This window comes from Pristis pectinata, chromosome 3 (assembly GCF_009764475.1).
Source record: "Pristis pectinata isolate sPriPec2 chromosome 3, sPriPec2.1.pri, whole genome shotgun sequence".
In the NCBI taxonomy this organism is placed as follows: Eukaryota; Metazoa; Chordata; class Chondrichthyes; order Rhinopristiformes; family Pristidae; genus Pristis; species Pristis pectinata.
In genome coordinates, this window is record NC_067407.1 from 82731050 (window position 1) to 82751415 (window position 20366).

General features: G+C 40.4%; 1 protein-coding gene across 1 annotated transcript in view; it reads left to right on the forward strand.

The window, feature by feature from the left end:
- The window catches only part of xrn2 (5'-3' exoribonuclease 2), an 88340-nt gene that overhangs the window by 56632 nt on the left and 11342 nt on the right, over positions 1-20366 (forward strand). Inside the window, exons 26-28 of the mRNA XM_052011537.1 lie at positions 382-513; positions 2093-2220; positions 10220-10280. Coding sequence (XP_051867497.1) covers positions 382-513; positions 2093-2220; positions 10220-10280 — 321 coding nt within the window. The remainder of the gene's footprint in view (positions 1-381; positions 514-2092; positions 2221-10219; positions 10281-20366) is intronic.

A 20366-nucleotide genomic window follows, 5' to 3' on the forward strand; every position in this document is an offset into this window, starting at 1 on the left:
AGAAATTGGAGGGATTGAAGAAACTGGGATTATTCTATTTTAAAGCAAGGAAGATCAAGGAGAAACCTAATAGAGGTATTTAAATTGAGGGATTATAGTTCATCGAGTGCAAAGAGATTATTTCTGTTGGCAAGAACTAGTGGGGAAATGAGAGTTTGTCAAATTGGAAGGTGGTTAAGATCTGGCAAAGAATACCTGAGAAAGTGTTATAATTAGATTCACTGGGTGCTTTCAAAAAACAATTGGACATATCTTGAAGAGTTACATAGAAAAACCTGGAGTGTGGAACTAAATTGGATCATTCTTCCAAGAGCCAAATGGTTGCCTGAGCTGTAAGATGCAATGATCATTAACTTGCTTGGTGTCTCCTTTCTCTTTCAGAAAGCCTGCAAAAGTATTAAAACCAGCTGATTGGGAGCAGTCAAATCCAAAACAGCCTTGGAGGCCTAGACTTGGCTTTAATCCAAGTCGGCAACAGGTCCATCTAGACCAGTCAGCATTTAGAACGTTGGGGTAAGTGACCCATCAGGTCGTCAGAGTTGAAGTTTGGTGAAATATATTTTGATCAGCAAGATCATTTCAGCCCTTCCAAGGCGCTTGAGTTTTGAGTTTACCTGTTAATGTACATGAGAGAGGACTAAAAACAAGGATTGTTTCAAGGCTGATGGAATATAACTACATGTCTCCCATTCTTAAGAGTCCATTTGAAGTTAAGCTCGGTCATTTTCCAACAAGAGCACTGTCCATTTTGGAAAAAGTATATCTCCTGGAGTGTTGAGCAATCTGCTGCCCATTCAGATTGCTGTGCACTCCAGCTAGTATCTATCAGTCAGTTTTCAGTTGATTTTGTTATTGCAGCTGTTATCCATAGTGAATCCTAGTTTCAAAATTTGGCTTAACTGTAGTCTTGCATTTAGACATTAGTGATGTCTGTCCTAGTTTGCTTTCATTATTACACAACTTCAGCAGTGAAGCCTATTCCAGACTCCATTTGAGGGCTTGATGTATCTAATGCAATGGTTGGGTGGAAATGATACCTTCAGTGTGTTTGTGTTTGATTTTGTATTTGATCCTCTTGCACCAGCTTGGACAGGAATTAATTTGCAAGTAAGGACTATTTGCAAAATTGAATTTGTGAGACTTGGGCATGATGCTATTTCCATATAATTATTCCCAGCATTGAACGTGAATTGGTCACGTTGTTTGTCCGTTTCCATTCTGGCCATAGAAGTAGATCATATAAATAATTGTCATCCAGGTAATTGCTGTTGATACAGAATTTAATACAGACTGAAGTAGCACACCAGCTCCTGAAATTGTTTGCTGTGTTATTTATAGTTTAAATTCATGTGGAACTTCTCTGCTCCCATGCATTTAATGATCTTCAATCTATATGCCAGTACCTCAAGCGAATAACACCATATTTCATTACAAAGTTTTTACATAAGGTCATGTTCCACATAAGTTTGTTCCCACCCTTCTAACTTCACCTAATACATCCTCTTATTCTTTTCTCCCTTATTTGTGTATTGCGCTTTCCCTTGAGTATGCCTTGTGCTAGTGTGTTCCTCTCTCCAGGTAGAGAGGTTTCTCCTGAATTCCCTATTGGATTTGTTAGGGGCTATATGATCTTTATGGTACCCAGTTCTGGCCTCCCCTGCAAGTCTGAAAATCTTTTCTCAATATGTGGTATCAAACCTCACCAAACCAAACCTTTAAAGACTTCTACCAGGTCATGCCTCAATCATTATAACATTAAGTCATTGTAACAGGTCCAATTATTCCTAACAAAAATAATGTAATTTCTCAGTTAAGTTTTCAATTATGAATCAGAAAAAAATTGTGTCCACTGCTTTGTGAAGTACTTCTGTAAAAATGTTATTTTGTTTGGTCTAGCTTCTCCCCTCAGATGTTGATGCGTAGTTTTGGGAGAACTGTTGGAGATAATGCAGAGGTATAGGATTTAGACCATTGTGAAAACTGTTGTCTTCAACTCCCACCACTCAAATCAAAACACAATTAGTTAAAGTAAAATAACCTGGCTTGTATTATATGCACAAGTGTACATACTGTCTCTTTAATTTTGTTTTAGCCATGTTATGTCAAAAGACCGCTCTCAGGGTGTTTACAGTTACACTCCTCCGCCTAGTTATCAACAAGCGAAAAATTCACGGCCCCCACTGATGAGAGCACCACCATCTCTTACTGTCCCACTGCCAAGTAAGTTATTTGATGAACTTGATTGACAAAGTAAGTAGTAAACTTATCATAGACTAAGGCCTACAATTTGCAGAAGTAGGTTACTCTTTTACAAATGAAAATAAAATGTGAATAGTTGAATAAGAAGGGTGCTGTATTTAATCATGGCCATTACAGAAATTAATTGCAAAACTGAAAAATTTATTTTGATTTCCCTTCCTGACCTCCTGTTAGCTGACATTTTTTTTTAGCCCTCACCCACCCCACCTCCAGCAAATCCGTATTAGATTCCTCTGTTCTTGCAAATTATACCCGGTGCTCCTTCCTTTGCAGAGACGCTAAATGTGTTGGCTCCCTCTTGCTTTAGTCTGCATCTTCCCAACAAGCAATAGCTGGAGCATCCAAGCAATATTCTTTCTTCCCATCCTGACGCTATGACCTCAGAAACCCTTGGACTTTTGTCCCTGGCTTCCTCCTAGTCCTTGTGTTCATTCTACCCCTTGGAAATATCATTTGAAAATATAAAGTGGCTCTTCTCCAACTCTTGGCAATTGGTTAAATGTCTGAGCAGTTCACGAGAAGAAATGGTTTGCACTGCATAATGGAAAGGGCAGTTAAAGTGCAATGGCTATGATGGGGACTTCTCGATTTTTCTTTTAAATTCTGCCTTTCAATAGTTCAGCTTTTTCAAGGATTCAGCTTTCCTATTGATGGACCAGTAGTGTTAGAACTTTCTGAAGCCTTCATATCTCGTGCACTGTGAGCTCAGGGTCTCTCCTTACTGCAGTTTTGTTCCTTGACTGGTATGTGCGTTTATGATTATGATTTTCTGCTATATTGATGATTTTTTATCTTTAAAAATACCATTGGGATGAAATTTATCTTGGGTGGGAGGTGATATAAAATGTTTTTTAAAAAATCATTAATTTTCAGAATCAGCTTGGATTAATGGTTTAAAAAAAAGCCTGGAGTTCTCTACCACCTGAGATGAATTTTGTCTATCCCTCTTCTCATCTTCTCCACCTCTGTCCCCCTCTTCCTGGTTATATAGGCTCCCTATATAACCAAGTGGAGAATGATAAAAACTTGAAAGCAGAGGCAGAGAGTAAGGGGGAAAAGTGGAAGGGATAGATCAAGTACTTGCAAGTGTAAGGTGGCAGAAATTCCCCTGTACCCTTCAGCTGGTTCCCACCCTCTGAGCTGTCCTTACTTGCAGACAGGACCTCGTTTTCCTACCTTTGTTCCCTTGTATGTGCTCTGAAAGAAATATAGCCTGGTACCCCAGATCTGTAGTACAAAGTCTTTTAAATAAATCTAAGATTTTGTGTACTACTTTGTCTTTCTCTCTTTGCATTCTAATGTTCAATCCACTTTTTTTCTGTGAAGGAACTCATTCTCAACTCTTACAAATGCTAGAAATCTGGTACACAGGTAGTAAAAATACCAGTCTGCATGTTCTGTTCACAGATGCTAATGCATTTGTGTGTTTCTGATGTCTCTTGTTTTAATTTTAACTATTCGCCATTCTCTATCCTCAGTGGAGTTGGAAACCACATCAACTGCTCTGTTAGAACATAAAAATGAGCCATTTGTCCAACAGGTATATGCCCTTGGTCAAGCTCCATGAGGAACTTTGGTTCATGCTTTCAATATAACCTTCTGCTCCTTTCTCCCTCATGTACCTATCTTATATTCCCTTAAATGCATCAAGCTGTTTTGCTCAACCAATCATGATGGAAAATCCCATATTCCCACCTCAACTAACACTGAACACAAATGGCTAGCTTTGCTTCTGGTTTCTGGTCAGTTGAGGATCAAAACTCCAGTTTTCAAGTTGGATACTTCTGGTCACTATTGGCATTTTAAGAATTCAAAACAGTAAGCATGCTTTTCAATGAGTTACTTTTTAATGGGGATGGAGTCCAGATGTGCCTGATTAGAAGTTATTGTAAATACATTTTATATCAGCTAATGTTTCTCAGCACATAGTTACTTGAAATTGCTTCCATTCACAATCCAGTTAATGCAATCTATTGTTAAAGTTTATTTAATGTGGTATTTTCTGGCGACTGTTAAATCTTCTGCTTAACCTTCTAATACCTGTTCAGAAAACAAGATGATCATTTAAGATACTTTTTTGTTATGCTAACCATACTTAGCAATTTAATGTAGGTGGCTTTAATTTTATTTGAAGAGAAAGGAATTCTGAATGTTATGGCTATATTAGATGAAGTAATTGAACTGTAAACTAGCACATCTATCCCTTCTCAACAAGCTGCGCTCCCAAACCTACACATGCATTTGATTTGTATATAGTACCATACATAGTACAATGTCAGTTGGGTAAGGGAGCATTCAAATGCTTCCACAGTTGGGGATATTTGACACTTCTGTTAAATGGTTTTTCTGATTTAGACACTTGCAGGAAATTGTGTTACCATGAACCAGCATCCTATTGTCTCATATGGCAGCCATTGCAGAAGATACATTTTTAAAATACTTGTGTTTTATAGATTGTAATATATGATCATACAGTCTTTGCATGGATTTCCTTTTTAATATGTATATTTGTCTCATTTGCATGGCTTCATCTCTTATTTCTATCATGTAGTTCAGAGAATTGATGCATCTTTTCATTTTCCATTTCTTAATTTATAATGCAGTTGTAGCTTCAGAAAATTGCCACATCAGTTGGATCCTGTTTTAGTGTTATAAAACATTTAAATTTGAATTATTAGTGCAATAATGTAATTGTATTTATTCTACTGTCTTCCAACCCACCCCCATAGTCTCGTTTTGTTTGTAGAAAATTATGTTAAAGGTTAGTGGTGCTGAGAATTGGTTATAGATAGTGGAAGGTCAGTGCAGTCAATCAGAATGTTGCTGCTTTTTTTTCCCCTTCTACCCTAAAATATATGTTGTAGGTGTTTCCATCAGCAGTCTTTGATTTGATTGGGATATTTCAGTCTACGTACTGCTGATGAATTGTCTGAGTGCTGATAACTTGTGGGAGTCAAGTGCAGTCTGCAAGCACTCAATGTGAATAGCATATTTGGTTTTTGCAATCCAAAACTGAATCTGATTTATGATATGTTTTCCATTTCATTGTAAGCTCACCAATTAACTGCATTTGAAAATTGGTTTTGATTAGTGCAATCAGTAAACACCAAGGCCTGCCTTGATTGTCACACTGATTAGAAGAGTTCTCACTTCAGTTCACAGTGGAAATATTAACAAGCATCTAAAAATGGCCTAATAGGGTTGAAAAATGATGAGCTTTCCTTTCTGCAATTTGGTCTTCAATTGTATAAAGGAACAATTTCCTTTTATTTAAATAAAATGCTGCTTTTAGGTGTATCATCATATTTTCCTCGATGTATCCTGTTCTGCTCAAGTTAAATCAACATATTAATTTTGCAGTTTGATAGCTTGATTCCTCTTTCGACATCCCCAAAAAAAGTGACTAACTGTTCAAGAAACATACAATGATTCTACACAAACCAAAACCCAATCAGTCGTCATTATAAGTCATGAATTCTCATTCAAACGTGTGAATCTTATGTAGAGAGTGATCAAAATCATGAATATAGTTTCTCCAAATAAGAAATACTATTAGAAATATAGTTCATTATCCTGTTCAATATGGTAACTTCAATTTTTATGATGATATTAAATTTACACCCCATCTTAATGACTTCAGTATTACCTTTCCTGAAAATTTGTTTGTACATTTGAACTAATATCAGATTTATTAGATATCTAATATCTAACTAATAACTGATATCTAACTAATATCAGAGACATCAGGTGTATTTATCCATCACAGTACCATGCAGTGCAGTGTCAATAAAACACCTTTCAGGGTGTCAGGAGCTGTAACATTGCATTACAAAATAGCAATGTATATCTTTGTTGAAGTTAGATTTGCATGATTGTGAATATGAATTAAGTCCTTCACCTTTACATTAAAACTTTGTGGCAAATATAAGTTTTAGTTGGGTGATGTGTATGATTGCCTGCTACTTTGCTCATGGCATATTCATTGGTTGCACTGTCATAATGCAATCTCAATAGTGATGGATTAGATACATCAGCATATTCCTGGAAACATGATAGAATCACAGAGAGAAACAAGGAAATGGGCCCTTCAGCTTACCAAGTATTTGCCAACCCATCTACATTAATCCCATTTTTTATTTTCAATAACTCCCCCCAAACTACTGGATCAGCAAAAGGATTGTTTATTTTTAAATGTGCTTTGAAAAATTTTGTGATATGGGAGAAGGGCTTTTTGACTGAGACTGAGGAATCGACCAAATTGGGGGAAGTGCAAACTCTCCACTTTCTGGCCAATGCGGCAACACAGTGCACCACACAGTTGAAACGATTGTTAGTGCACAATCACAAGCTTTCAAAGATGCATTCCCCATCTACCCCAGTCTGCTTTTTTTTTCTGTTTTCATCTGTCACATCAATTTCTAAAAGCTATAATATGGTTGCCGGTTGCCAGCTGCCAACTTAGCACATGCTGATTTGAGCAAAATATAGTTTTGCATTTCTTTTTTAAGGGATAAATGAAGTGGGGGGGAATGTCAATCTGTCATGACAACTGATTCGAATGTTTTGCTGGAACATAGTTTTTGTTATGTGAAACTCAGTCATACTGATGCATCCTGGAAAATCCACTGCAGTACAAAGCAATTTCAAGTGATATTCCTCTCCCTGGTTAAGATGTTCACTCAAGCTGTGATATTTGGAAGAGGGGCTTTTGGATAATTCAGAGAGTAAATTCAATCACACTGTTAAATACAAGTTTCCTTAAAGTTCACCCATAATTTAACCTGATATGTCCAAATTTTAATAAAAACAAGAAATGCTGAAATTTTCGGCGGGTCAGGCAGCACCTGTGGAGAAAGAAACAGAGTTGATGTTTCAGGTCGATCAGCTTTCATCACATGAAACTTTATCCGCTTCTCTCCCCACAGATTCTGCATGATCTGAAAATTTCCAGCATTTTTGTCTTGTCTTTATTTCAAATACCCAGCATCTGGACAACTTTGCTTTTGTCCATGCCGCTTGTGTCTTGGATGGCCAATCATTGTCCTCTGACTTGACTATTTCCTTGCAACAAACAACCTACTGCAGGAGCTCAGTGGGCCGAGCAGCACCTATGGTAGGGGGGAGGGGAGGGGAAGAGAAGAGGAGTAAAGAAGTTGTCGACATTTCGGGTTGAGACCCTGCATCAGAACTGAGAGTGGAGAAGGAAGATAGCCAGTATAATGTTCCACCCTCTCTTTATGGAGTGGCCAGAGAACAACTGATTTGAAATTTTTGTTTGTTCAGTTGTTTAAGCCCTATATGATGCTTTGTTTGTGGCATGCTTTGCATGGTAATATATTCGCACTAAAATGTAAAATAAGTAAGTAACTAAGCCGTCTTCCATTTAACACCCTCTCACTATTCTTGAAAAGTTTAGCTTTAGTTCAAAGGTGCCTCTGAATTTCAATAGAAAGGGCTGGAAAAATTTGTTAACTTGGGGAAAGTGATTTCAGATCTAACAGTTCATAGTGTTAACGACCATATCCATCTGCAGTGAAAAGATATGTGCTCCCAAAACAGTGTGATGAGTTGGGCCACTCTGAGAGTTGCATATTAGTCCAGTGTTCTCTGAAGTGGAATTTGAAGTCTGAATTCTCTGACTCTGAGGCAGGCTTCCAGCCACTAACAAACCATGCTCCACTGGAAAATGATAACCCACAAGATTTTGCTCAAACTTTCCATTATTTAAACAAAGTGTTCTGGAAACACAAAGTGAGATCAGTTATATAATTGTACTTGTGTAACATGAAAATGTTCATATTTGTTTCTCTGAGCACTCCAATTGCTGTCTTTGAAGCTGATTTACTCTGTACTTTCCAAGGCTGTCATCATTAATGCCTTATTTCTAATCATTATATCTGAATAACAAGTCTCCTGTAATTGCACTGGTTTACTTTGATGTAAAAGGAGACTTTTTGTGAAGTAACACATTAAAAAATACCTTGTGCAGTGCTACCAGGTAGATGGTCAGCATTTCCTATGTTTAACGGATGACTTGCTTCTCATATTTTTGAGGAAGTGCTATGTGTATCTCCATAGTAGGAAGAATTGTTTTGTGGGTGCAATGTTATCTATCCCTGCTGCCAATATGATCTCCAGGTTTGATAACGGAGCACATAGCAGGAGAGAAATGAGTGTCAGATAAGAGTATGACAGCTTGTTTGTATCGAGGAATGTACCTGACTACTGCTTCTCCTGTGTTGCAAGGCATAGAAAAGGATCTGATGAATGACTTGAGGTTTCAAATGACTTGTATTAATGGTCCACACTCTCTTCTTGTAATTGCAGTTTGTAAATATTAAGATTGAGTAATCCTTAACCACTGAGCTAACTTTAGAAAATTAACATTGAATATTATGCACGTGCAGTTAAATCTGCTGTTACTCCTTTTCTCATGAGCAAGGTCAGGCAAAATTAACTTGTGTGTTGAATGTGTCTAGTAACAAGGATAACAATAAATAATTGAAAGCGAATTCAAACCTTTCGTCTGAACTTGTGCACATCAAGGTGAGGGATGATTGAGGTGGAAGTTGAACACTTGCTATTTTGGAAACCTGGTGCCGGCATCAAGTACTTTCCAGTCATTATAGCGTAACAAGTTGCGGAACAGGAGTATTTCAGTGTTGTAATTCAGTGCTAACCTGGGGAATATCCATGTGTATCACTATGAGTTTTATCCAACTCCCACACTGAAGAGGTAATGGTTTTAGATTCACATTACTAATAACTGGCTGCCTCAGCAGTGTCATGTGTGTTGAATTTAAAAATTAGACTGAGACAATACACATTTTGTAGTGCCTTTGTATATTGCGAAGTTTGAACTTGGTTTGAACAAATTCTCAAGGAAGGTGGGACTACAAAAAAGCACCATTGCATTTTGAGTAAATTAATGTAAAATTTTAAAATACCACAAAAATGTCTAAATATATTTCTGATTCACAAGTGATAATTAAAGAGGAAAATGCTTCCCAGTTATGCCTTTTTGAAATTTTAAATGAGCACTAAGGTATAGATGGGGCTGTAAATGCCACTGCATACCAGAAGATCCCAAGAGCAGCATGGGCTCACTTAGCTAAAATGTCTCCTATGACTCTGGGGATTGTGAAAAATGAAATTAAGTAATTGAAAAAGAGAGGCAGCATCTTCCACTTCCCAAAACCTGACCATTCAAGGCAATGTTCCAGATCATTCAGGAAAAATATGTAAGCTGTTTTTTTTTTAAAGCTAGATGTTGTCTGTTAAACCTTGAAAATTTCCAGCTTCTCTACATCAGATATTTGGATACACTTTTTCCCTGCCTACCCTCCAAAACCCCTCAGAGGTTGGGCGGGGGCGGGGGGAGGTGGTGGTGGCTGAGGACTCCAGGTGCTGGAAATTTGAAGTAAATGCTGGAATCACAGCAGGATTTCTGGAGCTGTGAGGCATCTGCAATCACTGTGCACAGTATTGGGGATTCCAGTTTCCTGTTTGACAAGTATACTGTGCAGGACGCTTAAGTCTCCTTTAAGACATGGGGAAGTTCCATTTAATACAGGATTGCTGAAAATCCATCTGTGGATCCTACAGCAATGCGATTGACTTCACGAGCTACTAAAATGGCCTGACAAGTCATTAAGTTAGCCATAAACGTTAGCCACGCAGGCAACATGTACATACTGTGGATGAGTTTTTGAATCAACAGAAGGGCTGATTGAAAGAACTAAAAGCATCATTTATTCTGTGCAATTTCCTGAACATTTACTTGACCCTTGGATAGCTGATCTTCACAATGTGGTTTGCTTGAAACACGTATAAAGATTAAAAAAAAAGTATCTTTATTTTTTAAAAAATGTCCTATTGCTTGCAGTTTATTTGAACTGCACAAATTATGGAACAGTTTTGAGAGTAGTTAATACTGTAACTAATAATGTATCATTTACAGGTCTCAGACCGCAAGATTGGCGAGGTCCACAACCTCTTTTTCAACAACTTATTCCTCAGCGGTAAGACCAGCAATGCAATTTTATGCCTTTTTTATTTGTCAATGAAATAATGCAATTTGTTACTTTATTGTCTTACCAGTTTTCCTTAATTAACAGCAACAAAAGCAGATTTATTAATTGCTAATCATTTTTTTGTTAATGGAACTTTGCTGTGCTTATGCACGGCACTATTTCAAATATTTTATCAGCAGTCTCTTGCAGGTAATGTGAAAAGCATGATATGAATGCACTTTTTTTTGCTTCCTTTTTCTTGTCTGCCTTCTGCTTTTGTCCTGTAACATAAGTTGTCAAATTAATTATGATCCTGTACCTTGATGAGTGCACAGAGATCAGTCATTAGTACATGGTGGCTCTACCTGTTGAAATTCAGCATTATCAGTGGAAAATGGCTATAGTTTTGCAATCTTGAACTTTTTGGAATAAGTAAATTATACATGTGAATGCAGGGCTATTTTTAAAGTGGTGTCTTATCTAAAGGAACATGTAACAAAACAGAAATACTTTCTTATTATGCAGAATGGGAGAGTTTCAGGCAAATCCCATTTAAGGTTTTGAGTTCCCAAGCTATAATATAACCATCTTGGGTATTGATAATTCAGGCCTCCTTGAATCGGAGGTGCTACATCTATACACTCTTAGTTTGGGTAATTTTAATTAGTTAAGTTTGATATATATGCCCTTTTCCACAGTGAAATTTAGTTTATCAAAGCCTTGAACCCCATTTTTAGATGGGGAAGGTTCCTGTTGCAACATCTAGTACATACATTTGCAAACACTATCTAGTGCCAGATGTGTTTGCAAATGTATTTCTTGGTAAGTAAATCTAAGATCATTTGTTCATTTTCATTTCTTCTCTACAATACGTCCTCATCATTGAGGACTTGTGTAGATAATTGCAAAAAAAAAGTTACGCATTTCATTCTAAGGATCTTTTAACTGATGAGTAATGTTGGAAGGAGGTAGCATGCTGGTCTACTGCATGAATTATTCCTTTCTCCTCCCAAATCCTAAAGTAGAAGGACTTGCTTATTACACAATAACTCCTGTTAAGCTGCATTGACATAATTTTGCTCCACATTCTGAAACAAATTTTAGGTTGAGGTTTAGATTAAATAATTTGCTGCAGCTGGATTTGCTAGTAGATATAATTGCAGCTTTCCACATTGATTCTTATTGATTCTTAGAGATCTTACTTCGTGTTTGGATTAACAGACTTCAGGGTCTGCTGAAGCACAGTACTTTTCAGTCCTTGTAAACAAAAGAAAACCAAGAGACTGCATCAGAAAAAACAAATAAAATAGTCAGTCATACTTTTGAGTCCATTGCCTCTTGTACACCCTCCAAGGTAAAAATGGCCCAATGTATTTTTGCCGATGGGACAGTTCATCTTTGAATGTCACTCCAATGCATTGCAGCATAGAAGTCAAGATGAGCTGCAGATCAGACCTTCCGTAGTGCATCTGGTTTTTTAGCTTTGTACCTCTCATGAGATGACGTATCTGTGGATGAGTACGTCATACACAGGCTGTTGCCTGACTGGTCTGTGATACCGCTCTCCCAATTCCAGATATTTGTGAGGAAGGCAATACATGGCTCGTTGGGCTGGGAGCAGCATTGTTATGCTTGTATTCATTTGCCAATTTGATGCCAGGTTATTGGTATTGGTTTATTATTGTCACTTGTACCAAGGTACAGTGAAAAACTTGTCTTGCATACCAATCCCCCAGGTCAATTCATTACGCAGTGTAGTTAAATTGAGTTAGTACAGAGTGCATTGAGGTAGTACAGGTAAAAACAATAACAGTACAGAGTAAAGTGTCACAGCTACAGGGAAAGTGCAGTGCAATAAGGTGCAAGTTCACGACAAGGTAGATCCTGAGGTCAGAGTCCATCTCATTGTATAAGGAAACCATTCAGTAGTCTTATCACAGTGGGATAGAAGCTGTCCTTAAGCCTGGTGGTATGTGCCCTCAGGCTTCTGCATCTTCTGCCTGATGGAGGAGGAGAGAAGAGAGAATGACCTGGGTGGGTGGGGCCTTTGATTATGCTGGCTGCTTCGCCAAGGCAGCGAAAGGTTAAGACAGAGTCCAAGGAGGGGAGGCTGGTTTCCGTGACACGCTGGGCTGTATCCACAACTCTGCAGTTTCTTGCAGTCCTGGGCAGAGCATTTGCTATACCAAGCTGTGATGCATCCAGATAGGATGCTTTCTATGGTGCATCGATAAAAGTTGGTGAGTGTCAAAGGGGACGTACCAAATTTTTTTTAGCTTCCTGAGGAAGTAGAGGTGCTGCTGAGCTTTCTTGGCCGTGGCATCTACATGATTTGACCAGGACAGGCTGTTGGTGATGTTCACTCCCAGGAACTTGAAGCTCTCAACCGTCTTGACTTCGGCACTGTTGATGTGGACAGCTGCATGTAGACCACCCCCTTTCCTGAAGTCAATGTCCAGCTCTTTTGTTGACATTGAGGGAAAGGTTGTTGTTGTTGTAACACCATGCCACTAAGCTCTCTATTTCCTTCCTGTACTCTGACTCATCGCTGTTTGAGATACGGCCTACAACTGTGGTCTTGTCTGCAAACTTGTAGATGGGGTTAGAGCAGAATCTGGCCACACAGTCATGAGTCTGGTACCTATATTTCGTTTATTTGAATGGAGTTGAGGAACTTAATTGAAAAGCTAAGTGCATGTGGGGTTTTTTTCCTTTCAAATGTCACTGAACACAGATTTAAAAACTGTTTAAAGGCAACAGGCCATGAAAAGGGTGTAACTTGGCATATCGTTTAAATTACGAGACCTGTAACCCAGGAGCCAAGATGAATTAGCCAGACCTTGGGATGCAGTGAAGTATTTAATCTTAGCCCCTATCTGAAAAGCATTAGAAATGTAGAGAAAATTTGTGTAATTCAATGTCATCATGAGTTCCAATGCCACCATTGCAACTGTGGAATTTAAATTAAGTTTTAATAACCTGGAATTATAAGAAGGCAATTAGTATTAGTAATTAAGGCCACAAATCTACTAGATTGTCATTAAAAACCTATAAGGATCACTAATATCCTTTTGGAGGAGAGGAAATTTGTTATCCTGCCTGGTCCACATGTGACTTCAGCCCCACACCAATATATTTGAAACGTGACTGCCTACTGAAATGGCTAAGCAAGACACCCGATTGTGTCATTAACAGAAAAAAGATAACACCAGATAGAGTCATAGAGCAAATACAGCATGATACAGGCCCTTTGGCCCAACAAGTCCATGCTGCCGACAGTGCCCACCCATCTAGTCCCAATTTCCTGCATATGGCCCATATACCTCTAAGCCCCGCCCCCAATGTACCTATCCAAGTGCTTCTTAAATGATTTTATTGTACCTGCCTCAACCACTTCCTCTGGCAGCTCGTTCCATATAATCACCACCCTCTGCATGAAAAAGTTGCCCCTCAGATCCCTTTTTAAATCTTTCCCCTCTCACCCTAAACCTATGCCCCCTAGTTTTGGACTCCCCTACCCTGGGGAAAAGACTGTTATCGTCCATCTTATCAATGCCTCTCATAATTTTAAACATTTATATAAGGTCATCCCTCATTCTCTTGCGTTCCAAGGAATAAAGAACTAGCCTGGCCAACATCTCCCTGTAAATTCAGGCCCTCTAGTTCTGGCAACATCCTCGTAAATTTTTTCTGCACTCTTTCCAGTATAACTATGTCTTTCCTATAACAGAGTAACCAAAACTGCACACAGTACCCCAAGTACGGCCTCATCAACAACTTGTAAAACTGCAACATAATGTCCCAACTCCTATACCAGCAAGGCAGTGGAATCTTAGGAGAGCAAGTTTGTGGAGTGTCTAAGGGACGGCTGTTTGGAGCAACTTGTTGATGAGCCCACCAGGGGATCCGGCTATTTTGGATTGGGTGGTGTGTAACGAACCGGAGATGATTAGGGAACTAAAAGTAAAGGAACCATTAGGAACTAGCGATCACAATATGGTTGAGTTCAGTTTCAAATTTGAGAAGGGGAAGCTGATAGCAGGTGTATCGACATTTCAGTGGAACAAGGGAAATTACAGTGGCATGAGAGAGGAACTGGCCCAGATTGGAAGAGTAAGATAGTTGGAGGGACGGCAGAGCAGAAGTGGATAGAATTTCTACAGGAAGTAAGGAAAATGCAGGATAGATAGATTCCAAGAAAAAGTAAGGTTTTGAATGGAAAAAAGGCACAAATGTGGATAATGAGAGAGGTGAAGGCTAAAATAAGAGCAACAGGGAGGGCATACAAGGAAGCAAAAATTAGTGGGAAAACAGAAGACCGGGAAACTTGTAAAAAAACCTGCAGAAAGAAACTAAGAAGGTCATTAAGAAAGAAAAGATGAATTATGAAAGGAAGTTAGCAGATATTCAAAAGAATACCAAGTTTTTTTTAAATATATGAAGAGTAAAAGAGAGACGTGGGTTGATATATGACCAATCGAAAACAGTGCGGGAGAGATTATAATGGATAACAAAGAGATGGCAGAGGAACTAAGTGAGTATTTTGCATCGGTCTTCACTGTGGAGGACGTCAGCAATATACCAGATAGTCAGGGGTCTCAAGAGATGGAACTGAGTCGAGTTAAGATTACTAGAGATAAGGTGCTAGGGAAGCTGAATGGACTAAAGACAGATAAGTCTCCCGGACCGGATGAGGTGCATCCCTGGGTTCTGAAGGAGGTGCTTTAGAGATTGCGGAGGCATTGGTGATAATTTTCCAGGAATCAGTAGACTCCGGCGTGGTTCTGGAGGACTGGAGGGTCACAAATGTAGTTCCGCTGTATAAGAAAGGTGGGAGGCAGCATGAAGGAAATTACAGACCTATTAGTCTGACATCGGTGGTGGGAAAGATACTGGAATCTATCCTCGAGGATGAGGTTATGGAATACCTAGAGGTGCAAGGCAAGATAGGTCCAAGCCAACATGGTTTCGTGAAGGGAAGATCCTGCCTGACCAACCTATTGGAGTTTTTTGAGGAAATCTCAGGTAGGGTGGATAACAGTGGCTGTGGATGTTGTGTATTTAGACTTTCAAAAGGCCTTTGACAAGGTGCCGCACAAGAGGCTGCTTAATAAGATGAGAGCTCACGGAATTACAGGTAGGATAGTAGAATGGGTGGAGCATTGGCTAGTAGGCAGAAGGCAAAGGGTGGGAATAAAAGGATCCTGTTCTGGTTGGCTACCAGTGTTGGGGCCGCTTCTTTTTACTTTGTACATTAATGATTTGGATGATGGAGTAAATGGTTTTGTGGCTAAGTTTGCAGATGACACCAAGATAGGTGGAGGAGTAGGGAGTATTGAAGAAACAGGAAGATTGCAGAGAGACTTAGATAGTTTGGGCAAAGAAATGGCAGATGAGATTCAATGTTGAGAAATGTGCCATTGTACACTTTGGAAAAAGAAATAAACGGGCAGATTATTATCTAGAAGGGGAGAAAATTCAAGGCACAGAAGTACAAAGGGACTTGGGGGTACTCGTACAGGATACCCTAAAGGTTAACCACCAGGTCAAATCGTCAGTAAGGAAAGTGGATGCTATGTTGGCATTCATTTTGAGAGGGATAGTATATAAAAGTAGGGAAGTGTTGATGAGGTTCTACAGGGCACTGGTGAGGCCCCATTTGGAATACTGGGCAGTTTTGGGCCCCATATCTTAGGAAGGATGTACTGATGTTGGAGAGGATTCAGAAGAGATTTAAGAGGATGATTCCCGGAATGAAAGGGCTTACATATGAGCGTTTGTCGGCTCTTGGACTGTACTCACTGAAGTACAGAAGAATGAGAGGGGACCTCATAGAAACATTTAGAATATTGAAAGGAATGGACAGAGTAGATGTGGCCAAACTGTTTCCCTTGGTGGGTGAGTCCAGGACCAGAGGGCACAATCTTAGAATTAGAGGGTACAGGGTTAAGACAGAGTTGAGGAGAAATTTCTTTAGCCAGAGGGTAGTGAGTTTATGGAATTCTTTGCCACATACAGCAGTGGAGGTCCGATCATTGGAGGCGTTTAAAGGGGAGATAGATAGTTTTCTAATTAGTCTAGGTATCTAATTAGTCAAGGTATCAAGGGATGTGAGGATAAGGCCGGAAATTGGGGCGAGATAGGAATAGTATTAGTTTAGCTCATGGAGCAGACTCGATGGGCTGAATGGCCTACTTCTCTTTTGTCTTGTGTGTACTCAGTGCCCTGAATGATGAAGGCCAGCATACTAAATGCCTTTTTCACCACCCTATCTATCACTTCCAACAAACTATGCACTTGTACTTCTAGGTCCCACTGTTCCATTACACTCCCCAGTGCCTACCATGCATATGTATAAGTCCTAATCTGGTTTGATTTTCCAAAATGCATCACCTCACACTTGTCTGTATTGAAATCCATTTGTCATTCCATGACCCCCTTCCCTAACTGATCAAGGTCCCCTGTAAGCTACGATAATCTTCCTCACTACCAACAATACCTCCTAATTTTGTGTCATCCATAAACTCACTGAATGTAAATGATTTGTGCATTCGCATCTAAATCATTTTTATAAATAATGAATAACAAGGTCCCAAAACTGACCCTTGTGGCACACCACTCGTCACTGGCCTCCATTCTGAGAAACAACCTTCAACCACCACTCTGCTTCCCACCTCCGAGCCAATTTTGAATCCACCAAACTAGCTCTCCCTGGATTCCATTGGACCTAACCTTCCAGACCAGCCTACCATGCGGGACTTTGTCGAAGGCCTTGCTAAAGCACAAATAGACAACATCCACTGCCCTACCCTCATTTACCTTTTTTAGTTACCTCTTCAAAAAAAACTCTAAAAGATCTGTCAGGCACGACTTTCCACGCACAAAGCCATGCTGACTCTTCCTAATCAGACTCTGTCTATCCAAATGCTGGTAAATCATGTCCCTCAGAATTCCCTCCAATAACTTCCCCACTACTGATGTCGGGATGACAGGGCTGTAGTTCTCTCACTTGTCCTTGCTACTCTTTAAATAATGATACAACATTAGCCACCTTCCAGTCTTCTGGAACTTCACCAGTGGCTAACGATGAAGCAAATATCTCTGCAAGGGCCTCTACAATTTCTTCTCTTGCCTCCCACAAAGTCCAAGGATGCTCTTGGAGAGGCCCTGGGGATTTAACCACCTTAATGTGCTGTAAGGCTGTACATTCCTCCTCCCTGGTAGAATCAGAATCAAGTTTATTATCACTGACACATGTCATGAAATTTGTTGTTTTGCAGTAGCAGTACAGTATATAAAGACATAAAAATTACTATAAGTTACAAGAAAATGCAAAAGAGGAATAATGAGGTCGTGTTCATGGGCCGTTCAGAAATCTGATGGCAAAGGGGAAGAAGCTGTTCCTGAAATGTTAAGTGTGGGTCTTCAGGCTTCTGTACCTCCTCCCCGATGGTAGTAATGTGAAGAGAATGTGTCCTGGGTGGTAAGAGTCCTTAGTGATGGATACTGCCTTCTTGAGGCACTGCGTCTTGAAGATTATCCTCAATGGCAGAGATGGTTGTGCCTGTGATGGAGTTGGCTGAGTCCACAACCCTCTGTAGCCTCTTTCCTCCAAAACTTCTCCACTAGTTTCCCTTATCTCTTGAGCAACCATGGTTTTCTCCTTGGTAAACACTAAGGAGAAATATTCATTAAAAATCCCACTCATCTCCTGCAGCTTGAGACATGGGCAGCCCTGCTGATCTCTAAGGGCACGTACTCTCTCCCTGGCCACCCTTTTACTCTTAATATAGCTTTCAAATCTCTTAGGATTTTCCTTAACCTTACCTGCCAGATCCATCTCATACCCTCTCTTTGCCCTCCTGATTTCTCTCTTGTGTATTATGAATCATTTTATAGTCATCAAGAGATTCACTAATCCCCAACCTTCTAAACCCAATGTATGCTTTTTTTTTCTTGACCCAAACCTGAATATCCCTCATCAGCCAAGGTTCCCTAAAATTGCCAGGTTTACCCTTCACCCTAACAGGAACATGCTGCTCCTGGACTCTTGATATCACACTCTTAAAAGCCTCCCACTTACTATTCATTCCTTTCCCTTCAGAGAGGCTCATCCAATCGACCCCTGCTGGATCTTGCCTAATTCCCCCAGTATTAGCCCTGCTCCAGTTTAGGACCCTAACCTGTGGATGTGTCCTATTCTTTTTCTATCACTATCTTAAAACTAATAAAATTATGGTCATTAGAGCCAAAGTGTTCCCTGACTGCCACTTCCATTACTTGCTCTACCTCGTTCCCTAAGAGGAAGTCCAGTATGGTACCCTCCTGAGTAGGCCCTTCTATATATGGACTCAGGAAACTTTCCTGGACACATTTCACAAATTCCACCCCGTCCAGGCCCGTAACACTCTCTGTAGTCCAGTCAATACCGGGGGAGTTAGTCTCCCACTAATACAATCCTATTATCCTTACAACTATGAGCAATTTCTCTACACACCTGCTCCTCAAGTTCCTGCTGACTATTGGGGGGGGTCTATAATACAGCCCACTCAAGTGACCCCTTGTTTCTAAGTTCTACCCATATGGCCTCATTGGATGATCCCACAAGAATGCCATCTCTAAGTACTGCTATTTCGTTCTCCTCTATCAAAAAGGCAACACCCCTTCCTCGCTTACCTGTACCTCTGTCACGCCTGTAGCATCTGTATCCTAGAACATTGAGCTGCCAGCCTTCTCAGCCATGTTTCTGTTATGGTTGTAACATCCCAGTCCTCGGAGCCAATCCATGCTCTGAGTTTGTCTGCCTTGCCTGTTAAACCTCGTGCATTGAAATAAATGCAGTTTAACTGGGTATTTCTTTCCCTGCCTTTACTGCCCTTGGCTATCCTGATTACTGAACTTGCTCTCTCTGGCTACTGCTTTATCCCATGACTTCCTCCTGCTCATAGTCCCACCCTCCTGCCAATCTAGTTTAAACCCTCCCATGTGGCATTAGCAAATTTCTCTGCAAGGATATTGGCCCCTCTCTGGTTCAAGTGCAACCCGTCCCTCTTGTACAGGTTGCCTCTACTCCAGAAGAGATCCCAGTGATCCAAGAACCTGAATCCCTGCCCCCTGCACTAGCTCCTCAGCCACAAATTCATCTGGCCTATCTTTCTATTTCTGACCTTGCTGGGGCACATGGCACCAGGAGTAATCTGGAGTTCACTACCCTCTACACACTCCTGGGTGCCAGGGTCAAGGATGCTCTGAGCAGCAGTAGAAAATACTCAAGGGGGAGGGCAAACAGCCAGAGGTCATTGTACACGTTGGTACAAATGACAATAGGTAGAACGAGGGATGAGGTCCTGCAAAAGAGGTCCTGCTTCTTCTTGCCTAACTCTCTGTACTCATTTTGCAGGACCTCATCCATCGTTCCACCTATTGTCATTTGTACCAACGTGTACAATGACCTCTGGCTGTTTGCCCTCCCCCTCGAGTATTTTTTGCTGCTGCTCAGAGCACCCTTGACCCTGGCACCCAGGAGGCAACACACCATCCTGGCATCTCTTCTGCAGCCACAGAATCTCCTGTCTGTCCCCTTCACTTTCGAGTCACCTATCACTATCACCCTATCTGACTGCATCCTTTACCTCCGAGCCTCAGAGTCGGTCATGGTGCCAGAGACCTGACTACTGTTGCTAGCCCCTGAAAGAACATCCCCCTCAACAGTATCCAAAGCGGTATACCTGTTAGTGAAGAGAATGGCCACGGGGAACCCTGCACTGACTGCCTACTCCCCTTATCTTTCCTGGTGGTCACCCACCTATCTGAAACCTGTACCTTGGGTATGACCACCTCTGTAAAAAGTCTCATTGAACCATAGAAAACTACTGCACAGAAAACAGGCCATTCGGCCCTTCTAGTCTGTGCCAAAACATTATTCTGCTAGTCCCATTTATCTGCCCCCAGCCCATACCCCTCCAGACCTCTCTTGTCCATGTATCTATCCAATTTACTCTTAAAAGTTAAGAGTGATCCCGCATTTACCACATCAGATGGCAGCCCATTCCACACTCCCACCACTCTGAGTGAAGAAGTTCCCTCTAATGTTCC